General features: G+C 35.4%; 1 protein-coding gene across 4 annotated transcripts; it reads left to right on the forward strand.

Annotated features, from left to right (window-relative positions):
* Positions 1-237: 237 nt before the first annotated feature.
* On the forward strand, positions 238-7,426 carry LOC113062214 (uncharacterized). Of its 4 annotated transcripts, XM_026231906.1 has the most exons (9): positions 238-350; positions 1,341-3,095; positions 4,349-4,557; positions 5,530-5,584; positions 5,662-5,798; positions 5,886-6,112; positions 6,408-6,567; positions 6,802-6,912; positions 7,247-7,426. In XM_026231906.1, the coding sequence occupies exons 2-9, from the start codon at positions 1,366-1,368 to the stop codon at positions 7,327-7,329; spliced, it is 2,712 nt and encodes a 903-aa protein (XP_026087691.1). In that variant the 5' UTR covers positions 238-350; positions 1,341-1,365; the 3' UTR covers positions 7,330-7,426. The 4 variants fall into 4 exon arrangements, with proteins under 4 accessions (XP_026087691.1, XP_026087693.1, XP_026087692.1 ...); XM_026231908.1 differs by lacking the exon at positions 1,341-3,095; XM_026231909.1 differs by lacking the exon at positions 1,341-3,095 and having other exon boundaries at positions 255-350; positions 4,353-4,557.
* The last annotated feature ends 6,145 nt before the right edge of the window (positions 7,427-13,571 follow it).

Here is a 13,571-nt window from a genome sequence, read left to right on the forward strand (position 1 = left end):
CTTGTGTTTCCTTATTAACCCTTGCATTGTACAAAATGACTACTACTGTTGATGTCCAGAATGTCCCCTAAAAAAAGGAGCTGAGTGGTTTGAAAATAAACATCTTCAAAAAAACAAAACAAACATACAATACATATGTATGATAGTGATTTTATTAAGTATAAAAGTCATATCAAATGAGATTAGGAGACTCTTTCTCTTTTTTTTTTATTTCCCTTGCTTTCATTTCACGTGAAGTCCACACCCCAAAAGTGAATCGGCTCTGACGTCAGACGTCTCACTCTGCTCAACACAACAGTTGAATCGACGGCAGTTTCCTGTCTTACAGACATCATCCTGAGAGATAAAAGGTACTGTTGTCTTCAAATTATAAAGGTGTTTAAAAGTTAACTAAAATTCCAAAACTTATTTTGTCAAAAATATTTTCTGTTCTTTTTTAGCTTACTGTTTTCCAAAACAAACTATAGACATACATATTACGACAAATTTATCTAATGAGCATTCAACATCAACATTTTGTTTTTTATCTCTCTGTACGATCCTTTATACTCATCTTAGAATTTGTATACAAGCAAGACATTCAAGGCATTCACATGGGATATATATAATAATAATAATAATAATAATAAAAAAACAGGTTATACCTTAAAAAAAAGTCATGTTATAATTACAATTATTATTTCAGTTTATAATTTTTGGAGACGTCTGTTTTTTCCACACTATAATGTATGATTGAAAAGGTTGAATATGTGTGATTTGTGGAACAGTGGTACAAGTGGAACTCTTTATTAACTAAATCAGATTAAAAAAGAAAAGCAGGTATACGATCTTATCCAAGATACTCTTGATATATTTCAAACACACTTGTTTTCCAAGAAGTAACATTGTTTTATTAATATGCATGCATAAAAATGACCTGCTCATGTTTTTATCAGAGACAAACACCTGGTTAAACAGGGAGTGGCAATTGTGGTAGAAACAGTCACATGGTCTGTTTGATTACAGTCTGTTAGCAAGTGTAACACAACATTAATGCTTAAACCATACAGTAAACAAAACAACTATAATAATAATAATAACCATAACAATAATAATTGAAAAGTAATATTTTTAGAAGAAGGGAACAATAGCATTGATTTAAACTGTTGGCATCGGTTCGATTCCTAGGAAATTATAAATAATAGGAGAAGATAAATAATAAATCTTAAATATAATTTAAATCACTCTGGATAAAAATGACTGCCAAATAGAAAATTGTTCTACTGGTGTCAGGAAACCATGAAAGTCTCAGTAATTCAAAACAAAAATGTTCTACCTTCCATCACCCTTTGTTTTGACAGGGAACTTACTAAAGCAGATCTGTCAATGGCTTCACAGACCATAAACTTCACCACCTGGAATGTTAACGGACTTAAAAGACAAAGAGATCAGAAATTTCAAAAACTACAAAATGCTGACGTTGTTTTCTTACAAGAGACACACATTGGAGTAGGAGATGAACATATTATAGAAGGTCTAAAAAACAAGTGGCATATTTTCTACACAACGTATATGTCCCGAAAGGGATCAGCCATACTAGTGAAGAAAACACTGGATTTTGAATACATAAGTGATGAAAAAGATGACTGTGGAGCTTATGTTGTGCTGAAATGTAAAGTGAAAAGTCAGCTGTACACACTGGTTAGTGTTTATAACCATGGCACAGACAAAAAAACCCTTGATAAACTTTCAAGCTACCTGCAGTCAATGACCACAGGACTGCTGGTGATCGGTGGAGATTTCAACACAGTTCTGAATCCATTTATTGACAAAGACAATTCAAAAAGGGTGACAGATACCTCAATCCACAGAAAGCTGCGCTTTTGTGTGAAAAAGTTCCTGAAATCTCTTCAGCTGGTTGATGTCTGGAGAAGAAAGAATCCTGTAAATCAAAATTATACGTTCAATAGTCAAGTTGCTTCCAGGCTAGATTATTTCTTCTTTCCAGAAGAATGCATGTGGCGTGTCAGAAGTTGTCAAATCAGAGACTCAGGGATGCGCGATCATCGTCCTGTGTACTTGGAAATGGGAAATGTACTTTTTCAGAAAGATCTCCACGTACAATTATTCTCCCAACTATTTAATCATAAAAAGCATATTTTGACATATGAGACAGGTTCATCACTGGGTAAAGAAAGCCCACATGCACTCAGTGAAGTTGATATTGTTTCAGCTGTAAATTCTCTTCAAGTGTCAGACACACCGAGACCAGACGGCATCCCAGTTTCCTTCTACAAAGACAACATTCAGGTTATAATTCCATACATAAAGATGATCTATGACAGAATCCACAGCGGTTCATTTAACTGCTCTGAGAAACACTTTAATGAAACTGTGAAAAGTCCCCATGACAATAGTCAACACTTCTTTAACGTTGATTACCTTGTCATTGCAACCATTCTGGCCAGACGTCTAGATGATTACTTGGAGTCTCAGTCAAAGGGTCGGGTACCAAAAGATTTAGCTACTGTCATGATCACTCCCAAAACATTCTGCACTGAGATGAGGTTGTCTCATATTCAGGACGAAATAGAAAAGCAAAAACGGTCAAACCCAACTCTGTATCAGGATTTTCTCATTGTGAAAAACCTCCTCAGAGATGCACCAGAAGCAGATACTGAATCTGTAGATGATTCAAGCGAGAGAGACAAACTGCTGGATCAGGGCTGCCCTTTGACCCCAGTTCTCATTATGCTGGCTTTGAAATTATTTGGCTCTGCATTAGCTGGGCATTTAAAACAGCAGGATATTCTAGTTTTCAAAGAAAGCGTGATACTTTGCATCCAACCTGAGGACCTTGAGAAAGTATTAGCTGCTGTGATGGAAAGAGCTAATGAAGTGTTTTATGTTAAGGAATTATACAGAGGAAATTTTAATGGTGAACAATTAAAGTGTATAGGAAATGAGTTTAAGGATAAAGATTGTGCTGAAATGGATGCAGAAACATTTGTAAACACAGAGGAAGAATCAAAAGCCAGTTGGACTAGTAGAGAGGATGAAGAGGATGATTTTGTAATACATAAGGAAGAAAACATTTCAGTGGAGGGTGATGGAAGGTGAGGATAACCGATATGATGATGCCTTAAAGTGCATCATCATGCACATCATTAAGCACTTTGTGCCACTAGTCTTTCATGTCAGTCATCACATAATTTAAGGGGCTAAGCACCATAGAAGCAAAAATGAGCAAGCAAGGCAGAAATTAGTTAGTAAATTAGTAAACCCCCTGGCCCCACCCTAGTAACACCCCTGTATTAGTGTGAACAAAAAAGCAGACAGGCTTAATGAAATTGCAAATTCACTTTCTTACAAAAGATGGCACTTATGGAATAGCACAAAAAAAGCTTTTCCCTGATTACCTCTGTAATGCCATCAAAACCTTTCTGAACACAGTAATTTCCTCTCAGAGATACATTCCTAAAAACATCACAAAAATCTCACCCAAATCTTTTGAATTTGCATGAATCATGTAAATGGCCAGTGTCATAACAATGACAGAATTTTATTGAAAAGTGGTGATTTTACAGGTATTAACACCATTAAGTAATTGATCAAATAGATTATCGACAGATCACAAGTAATTGCTTGGCAAAAATATAGACTCTTCATTGACTGCAAAGTACTGTGAATTTGTGAGTCGGTATTAAATGTATTCAATTAAATGAGATAGAAATGATCTCTGCTTGCAGTGCATCAGTCACGCTTGTCAGGAAAGTAAGTGAGAAAACACAGAAATACACAGTTTGATCAATTCATATGTCAGCATTAGTAGTTCACTTCCTAGTGATGATTGTGTTCACATCAGAAACAAACTGTTCCAGAAAGACCAACCTTTTAGTCAAGTATGGTTCACAGGTGTGCACCTTAGTATAGAAAACAGCGATCACATTATCCAAACAAACAAACATAAAAACCCAGGTGCATACCAAAACTGCTAATGTGAAGCCTACATAAGACCACATTTTCACACTTTTGTCTGTCACAACTATTTCAGGTCTTAAACTAATAGCCTCTACTAATGAGCTGCCGACTTGAATCTGGTGCATTTGATTAAGATGACATGCAAAATGTGAAATGTTGGAGGGGCTCCACATTGGGAACTACTCTAGACATAACTGTAAACTATGAAATGTAATATGTTAACCTTTTAATGATTTTTAATTTGTGAAAGAATCAAATTTCTGACAAAATAAGTACCCACCCCCAATCTTACCAATTTACTATAAAAGGTAGTATATTTATTTTTCAACCAGAGCTAAATGCTGTCTTGTTTGTGTTCCTTTTCTATCTCTCTATTTTTCCCCACAAGGCACACCATGTATGCAGTTGTTACTCTGCAAGACTCAGATGAGGTGGTGGTGGCACCAACAAACTGGCTGAGCCTAGACAAGAAACAATGTTACTGGCCCCCATTCAAATCACCAGACAAGTGCATGGAAGCTGTTCAGAACAGAATTAAAACTGAAACAGGAGGGAAACCATGGGAGAAACTGAACATTAGCTTTCACAGAGAACATGGTAATGGTCACTATTTTAAAGGGGGGGTGAAATGCTCGTTTTCACTCAATATCCTGTTAATCTTGAGTACATATAGAGTAGTACTGCATCCTTCATAAATCCAAAAAGTCTTTAGTTTTATTATATTCATAAGAGAAAGATAGTCTGTACCGATTTTTCCCCTAAAAACACGACCGGCTGGAGGCGTGACGTGTGGGCGGAGCTAAAGAATCACGAGCGCGAATAGGCTTTTGCGTTGAGAGCATGTGGAAGCTGTGACATTACCCAGAGCCATTGAAAAACATATTAAAGGCTCTGACATTACCGTGAGGGAAAACCCATCATCCAAAACAAACCATGGCTTACAGTCAGATTCAGCCGTTTATTTATGATCCAGAATCAGATCCAGAGGCTGAAACTGAATGAGAGCAGCAGCAGCAACGACTCGCTCCGAGCGGGGCTCGAACCCGGGTCTCTGCATGGGAGGGGGACGCACTAACAAGGAGGCAGAGATATTTGAAGCAGTTTTACTCACCGCCTGCGGTTCCAACGTGACCCTTTTTCCTTGGGATTGCATCATCCTTAAGAAATAAACGATACGCAAATCCGTCGTCAAACTGGGCCTTGTGAACAAGCATCTTCGAAATGCAGGGAACAAACAAAAACACTTGCACAACTCCGTTGATGCTCTGTAAAAATAAACTCCATCCACTGGTCCCTTAATGCTGTTTTTTTTTTTTGGTAATCTGTGCAGGGTTTTCTTGCCCTGGCCACCAAAAACACACTTCTTTTGTGACTTATCGCGACGCTCTCGCTCTGATCAGTGAATCACTCTGATCAGTGAAATGTCTGTGAATCCAACTCTTTAACAGTGTAAAAAACTCAGTATGCATGAAATAGCATTTCACCCCCCCTTTAAAACAACTTAATTTAAGATGATGTACTGTCTTATAAGTTTTCAAATAATGTAATATAATATTCATCTTACTGCAGACACTTTTGAGAAGGCAAAAGAGGGGCAAAAAGAAACCAAAGAACAGAAAGAACGGTAAGTAACTTGCATTATTTTCCAAAAAATACAAATTGTTCAATAGATTTGATCTTTGAAAGATTTTTCAAATAAAGGTCATATCTATTAGCCACTGGATTCCCTGGAATACTAAAAAGACAAAGACTTGAAAGCACTCAAGGAATGTCAAATAATTATCTACAACCACTTCCTGCAGTAACACCTGCATCGACATCCAGAATGACAGCTGATGGTGAGTCAACTTCATTTGACATAATCAATATGAGAATATGATTTTTTTATTTTCTATAATTATAGCACACCTCATTTTACACAACAGAGAAGGATGAGCTCCTCCAAATGCTGAGAGACATCAAGAGCACGGTTCAGGAAAACCGTGCTATGTTAAAGAAACTACTAAAAGACAATACAGTTTCTGAAGCCCCCAGCAGTACAAGCGTGCCTTCAAAAGCTATTAAAGCAAACCTAAAACTGCCTCTTGGAACCTTTGAAGATTTGGCCATGAGTGAAAAAGAGCTCAGCACCGCAACAACACGGAAAAAATATGTGAGTCGACACAGCATTTATTTAAAGGGATACTGTACATTAATTTGGTCATGATAACAAATTAATATATATATATATATATATATATATATATATATATATATATATATATATATATTCTGATTTGAATCTAAATTATTTTTGTATCTTTCTAAGAAAGGCTTAAATGTAAGAAAACTAAGAAAAATGGTCCAGGCAGACTATTTATAACAGTACAGTTTGATGTCATTATACAAAATATTTGAGACTTTAAAAGCAATGTATTGGAATCACATATAAAAAAAATTCTTCACAGGTAAAATTTTTGTCAGGACTTGGAGGTTTTGGCCCCAAGGATGTGATTAAGAATATTATGCAGCAAGTTATAACAGATGATCTGGCTAAGGAGTTCAACTGGCAGGGGAGAGGAGAAAAAAGACCCTTCTCTCATCTTAGTTTAACAGATGTGATCCGAGGTAAACTCACCGCTGCATGAACACTTCCCACGAATCAAGAATGTTTGTATTTTGTCTGCAATTGTCTTTACTTTCAAATCAAAACAAATGCAGATAAATAAAATGTATTTAAAGAACTCTGAGGCAAATTTGACATAAATAATGTTCAAACTATTTACAGCTGTGAGTATGAGGCTCTATAGAACAAATGCTTGAGAATTTCCAATTATTTTATAATCAAGTTTATTTTTTCAGATGCTGCATTCAAACGAAGTGTAAACAGGGCTGAGTGTGAAAATGAAATAAAAAAATATTTGAGTTACACAGCTGACAGACTCGGTCGGAAGCGACTAAGAGAACAAGGAGGTGAGTGATACAGATGTTATAGATGTCACGTGAATGCACTCATTGGATTATATTTCAGATATAGATCAGCTTCTGACATACATACAGGGACTTCCTTGGATTTGATTTTATTAAGCTGACTTCAAAAATAATGCAATGTTGAATACTTAGATCAAATACAATGTGCTTGTATACCTATGGCATGAGTATGTATAGGACATTTTATAATTTTTTGTAATTGTATTGAAAACCCCAAATAATGGTGGTCTTCACATATTAAATAGCCAACTCTATAGAAAACCTCTTTTTTAACCATCCTTGTTATATTCTGCATAATAACCTCCTCCACCTGCAGGTCCTGGGCTTGAGAATCCAAATGAGATTTCCCCCTCACTGATGCCAGAGACAGAAATACCTTGGGACATTTTGGGATTTTGATCATCAATCAAAGGTCATGAAGACCTACTTGTATATTAAACACATAAATATACAATTTATTTCACTTTGACATGATTAAATTAATTGTCATATGCCAGCAGTGGGATTAGCATGCTTGTCTGATCCAATATCTAAAAGATTAATAAAAAAAATAAAAAAATAAAAAAAAATAATATATATATTAGGGGTGCTCCGATCACGAGCACACCTAATATATATATATATATATATATATATATATATATATATATATATATATATATATATATATATATATATATATATATATATATATATATATATTAGGGGTGTAACGATACGCGTATTCGTATTGAACCGTTCGGTACGAGGCTTTCGGTTCGGTACGCGGTACGCATTATGTACCGAACGGTTCGTTGGACTAATTAATTAAATTTGGAAAATAAAAAAGGTGTGTGAAATATAATGTTATGCGTTCAACAAGGTAGCCCAATAACCCAAACGACGTAACAGGCAATGCCCCTGACACCCCCGAAGAAAAAAAACACCAACTTATATGTTTATGTTAGGCTACTCAGTCAGGCGCTCGCTCACTCAGTACGCGCTGAAGGCTCGGTACGGAGCCCCGCACGTCACCTGTAGGAGAGAAAAAACATCAATCCGTGGCGACGGTTTTGCAATCCGTCCCCTCAGTTTATAAACCGTGCTCATGAATTAATAAACTGTTCACTCGGTTTAACAAATCGTACCCAGGATTAACAAACCGTGCCCACGAATTCCCAGTCCGTGCGTTTAGATTGTGTAAACCGTACCCTCGGTTTTTGAATCCGTACCCACGAATTCATAATCCGTGCGCACGCTTTCGCAATCCGTTCCCTCGGATTTGAAAACTGACACGCATTTTACACTTAACAGTGAAACATGCATCTAACTCCGGCAGGTGGGGTGAGGTGGGTGGAGCTTAGTATAATAAAATCACAAAAATAAGTCTTCATGTTAAGAAAGAATTGTACACAAGCATTTCCAAAACTGTCCAAAGGTTATTTAAAAATAAAGCAATTCACAAATTATTTTATGACAAATATTTTTACTGTCTTGTACTCATTTATTTAGCCTACAAATTAAAATTATAAAAAATAACTTTATTTTTATTTGTATCATTATTATATATTATTAAACAGGTTATGCATAAGAATCTTTTATCCAAAATAACTTACAAAAGAGGAAAAAATTACTCCAGAGTCAGTCACAATGCCAGGTTTATTGCACAATAATAATCAAGTGCTATTATAGATTATCAGCAATTGAACAAGATTTTAATGCGCATCTTTCTTATTAAATCTTTGTATTCCACCTCGTACTACACTTGATAGAGAATCACTTAAGACACTTTGCTGTAAACCTATTCCACATAATAATATTCAATAAAACTGTATGTTAACACGTAGGAGTTTGCTGCATGAATCCGTGAGTACGGTTTACAAATCCGAGGGAACGGATTGCGAAAGCGTGCGCACGGATTATGAATTCGTGGGTACGGATTCAAAAACCGAGGGTACGGTTTACAAAATCTAAGTGCACGGATTGGAAATTCGTGGGCACGGTTTGTTAATCCGTGGGCACGATTTGTTAAATCGAGTGAACAGTTTATGAATTCGTGAGTACGGTTTATAAACTGAGGGGACGGATTGCAAAACCGTCGCCACGGATTGCTTTTTTTTCTCCTACAGGTGACGTCCCGGGCTCCGTATACGGACATCACCGCAGCGAATGGTGCATTTACGTTATAGCCGCGGATATGAGACCTTACTCTGTAGTGGAAAACGCAGGTTTTAAGAACATGCTTAATGTAATTGAGCCCCATTACAATATTCCTTCACGAGCCCATTTCAGACAGACCGTAATTCCTGCTTTGTTCCAAAAAACATAAGCCCAAATAGAGAACCAATTGAGTAAAAACACACTAAATATAAAGAGTTATAGAGTTCCATATAAAAAGAGTTACATCTTTGTATTTGTTCATAACCACTACAACAATATTACATTTAATTTTTAAAAAAAAATTTATAAGGAGCTATTTTTGTTTTATACAGTATGCTGCTAAGAAAACACCATAGAAGATGGGTAAAGAATAGCTCCATCATTGTTCAATGTAAAAAAAACACATACTTTGTTAGTTTTAATAAATAAAACATTTTTAAAAAAATCAAGGAAATTTATCTGCCAATTTTTTCTTTTTGCTGTATCTAAAACGTACCGAACCGTACCGAACCGAACCGTGACATCAGTGTATTGAACCGAACCGAACCGTGAATTTTGTGAACCGTTACACCCCTAATATATATATATATATATAATTATTATTATATATTTTTTTAATGTAGACTATATTTGTCTTTTCCAATGTTTCATTCAAAATAAACCAGAATTACAGAAGATTTCTCCTTCTTTCCAGTGCAGGATTTTTAGATAACTAATCTTACACTAGTGAATTTACTGTATTTATGATCAAAATAAAAGATACACCAATATGTTTTTGCTGGCTCCCATCCCAGTTATTTTGGATGTCATATAGTGACACCTTCTGGTAATTCTGTTAGCATAGAATGCCAAACAATTACCTCCAGTTGTATTTGCATTTATTTGTCAGTGATGAGTTGATCCAATTGAGCGGGTGCCTGCGGTTATGAGTCATCCAAAAATATTTTTAATGATATTTGGTTCAAGGTCGGTCGGGTCATTTGAAATAAACATGGCAATTGTAATTTATATAGTACTATACACAATTTTGAAGTACATAGGCCTATACTGGCTGAACAACTGGCGCAATTATAGAGTAACCACCTGTCCCGCTTTACATCCATAGGTGTACTGTTAACTTATGTCCAATATTTCAGAGGAGAGCAATAAAAGGTTAGTCGATCAAACTGTTGACTGGTGCAGGAACGCCTCCTCAACAGTGTCAACAATCTCAATTTGGAAAGTGCTCACGCTGTTCGGTCAGGTTAAGCAGCCATGGCCAGTGTGGCCACGAAAAAGAGAAGATGCACTTTTAATAGCGATTGGACGCTACATAGCCTACTCATGGTTAAGACCTGTAGATGGCAAAGCAGAGAGAGCTTTTTGCAATTTATGCAAAAGTAGTTTTGCTGTGGGACATGGTGGAGAATACGACATCGCTCTACCGACTGCAGTAAATGACTGTAGCCCCAGTAAATTTTCCAGATTCTAAAAAATAGCTAAGAAGAAAGCTGTAGAAACTTTGGGTGAGGTAGTGTCTTAATCTTTTAGTCGGTGGGTTTAAAAAGAAATATAGGCCATATATTATAGAAAGCTTGAAATGTCTACATTTAAACGAAAATATTCAAACCAATAAATAGGCTGCTATCTGATTATGTAATCCATATGAAATGTGCATATGGCGTTCATGGCGAGTCCGCATCATCAGCTTCATTTTATCAGCGACACAGAAAACACTAGTTTATTACTAAACAATTAAATGTCTACTCGCTAATTTAGACACATTGATAATCATTACTTTAACCGGTTCTTCGTGACAAGCTGTGTGCGACCATAACGCTTATTTAGCCTATTTAAGTAATTAAATTAACATAAAGGGGCGATGCATAATACTTTTAAAAATGCGGATCAGGAAGCAGGTCGAAGACTATATATATATATATATATATATATATATATATATATATATATATATATATATATATATATATATATATATATATATTAGGGCTGTCGCGAGATACCGGTATTGACGATAACCGTGATATTCAAATAAAAAATAATCGTGTTAATTTAGTTTATGAGGATATACCGGTATTAGTGATAACTGCAATATTTAAAATGAACAGTTCCCTTATGATGACACCACATGTCAATAATTGGTAACAGTACCTGGTTGAGTGCCCAGGTGGCAGTATCGTGCCTTAAATCTGACACCTGTCACACAAGAAGAAAACGCAGAACTCGCACTCGAGGAGAGCTGTGTTCATAAGAGTAAGTTGTTATTATTTTACTAGTCATAGACTGGGAAATATCATATAACCTATTAATAGCGGTTTTCTGTTTTCATATACTTAAGGGTGATTATTTTAATAAGTACCGCGTTTTCTTTACTCGTCTTATTTTTGTATTTGCAATCAATACGGCCTGTGCGTAGTAACACTTCATTTCTTTCTTTGTTCAAATCTTTACACGATTTACACGATTAAAACGGATCTTGAAAAACTGAACGACCACATTGCTACATCAAACTCTTTAAAATGTTAAGTTGGTCACAGCGCCAAGCACTTAATGCCTCATCTGTGGTCATTCTTCAATAAGGTTCATTAGTTAACATTAGTTAATTACATTAGTTAACATATATAAATAACAAATAATAATGAACAATATTTCCACAGCATTTTTTTTATCTTAGTTCATGTTAATTTCAGCATTTAGTAATGCATTGTTAAAATCACAAGTTGTGTTTGTAAACATTAATGTACTATGAGCATGTCATGAACATTGAATAACTCGATTTTTATTAACATTAACAAAGATTAATAAATTGTGTAATAAAGTATTGTTCATTGTTCATTCATGTTCGTTAATACATTTATGTTAACAAATGGCATCTTATTGTAAAGTGTTACCATTAATATCTATTCATCATACTGTTGAACTTGACCGTATTTTCTCTCTTGTTGTTTCATAAGAGCTTCAAAGAAGACGGAGAAAGCCAGAGTCTTGTGCCCTGCGTTTATCAGTATCAATATTATGCTCGTTGGGTGAAAAAGAAAAACTCAATAAACAAAGTAAAAACATAATTTGACTGATATCTTCCCCAACCCAAGGTTTCTATAGATATCACGATATATCGACATCGTGAATTCTTATGGCCACAATAACCGTGATATGAAAAATCTAATATCGTGACAGCCCTAATATAGTTGCAAACATTGGTCGGGCGCGGGTTGTTTATACATTGACCCGCGCATCACCTATCACGTTAACACATATTTTGATTTCTTTCTCTCAAACATTAAAGATATGATGATAAGCAAAATGTTTAGTCAGCGAGTTCATGAAATGTGTCTTAGCAATTGAAAAATATGTTAGAAATGCTAGCAGTGCTGATTTTAACTTGTTTGAAAATAACAACAACTATCGTCTGGATAGCCAGAAGAAGAACTTACCAACTAAATAGTCACCTTGACTTACAAACCAAACCAAATCTTCTTTCTGGGAGAATGTACTGTATGTGGCCTGTCTGAAGTTGTGAAATCAGAGACTCAAAGATGTGACCATTGTTCTGTGTCCTTGGAAACACCAGTGCTTCCATAATGCTTATTACATCCTGACACAATCAGATACACAACGATTAAATGCAAAAAGTTATGCTTTGAAAGAAAAGACAGGTTCATCACTGTTTGAAGAATGCTCACAGACAGTCAGTGAGGCTGATAATGTGTCAGCTTTACAAGTGTCAGACACACTGAGACCAGACTACATCCCAGTTTCCTTCTACAAAGACAACATTCAGGATCTAATTCAATATATAAAGATGATCTATGACAGAATCCACAACGGGTGCATTTAACTGCTCTGAGAAACACATAAATGAAACTGTGAAAAGTCCACATAATGATAATCAACACATTTTTAATGTTGACTACCTTATCATTGCAACTATATTGGCAAAACAACTAGATTTGTCAGTGTCTCAGTCAAATGTCAGCTACTGTCATGATCACTCCCAAAACCTTTCTGCATTAACATGAGGTTATCATATATATATATATATATATATATATATATATATATATATATATATATATATATATATATATATATATATATATATATATATATAATGACGCGATAAAAAAAAAAAAAAAAACAGTCCCGAACTTGTATCATTGTACATTTTCAGATTTGATTTTGATTTATATCCATCAAATGCATAAAATCTGGGTCATTGTTTTTTCAAGTGTATGCTCACTTACACACACATACACATTACACACTCGATTCAGGGCTGCAAGACAGTTTTTGTCTCTCTTACATGCAAATACATGCTTTTTTTTGTCTTTTCATACATGACTTTTTGAAAAGTTTTTCATATTCACACATTCATTCTTATGAAGTTGTGGCCTAGTGGTTAAAGAGTTTGACTACTAACCCCTTGGGGTTCGAGTCTCGGGCTGGCAATACCATGACACAGGTGCCCTTGAGCAAGGAACTGAACCCCAAACCGCAGCATA

Source organism: Carassius auratus, chromosome 44 (genome assembly GCF_003368295.1).
Source record: "Carassius auratus strain Wakin chromosome 44, ASM336829v1, whole genome shotgun sequence".
NCBI classification, from domain to species: Eukaryota; Metazoa; Chordata; class Actinopteri; order Cypriniformes; family Cyprinidae; genus Carassius; species Carassius auratus.

Coding starts and splice junctions, on each gene's coding strand:
- LOC113062214 (XM_026231906.1), top strand. CDS start 1,366: ATGGCTTCACAGACCATAAACTTCACCACCTGGAATGTTAACGGACTT. Junction 4,558..5,529: donor TAGCTTTCACAGAGAACATG/GTAATGGTCACT, acceptor ATCTTACTGCAG/ACACTTTTGAGAAGGCAAAA. Junction 5,799..5,885: donor ATCCAGAATGACAGCTGATG/GTGAGTCAACTT, acceptor TTTACACAACAG/AGAAGGATGAGCTCCTCCAA.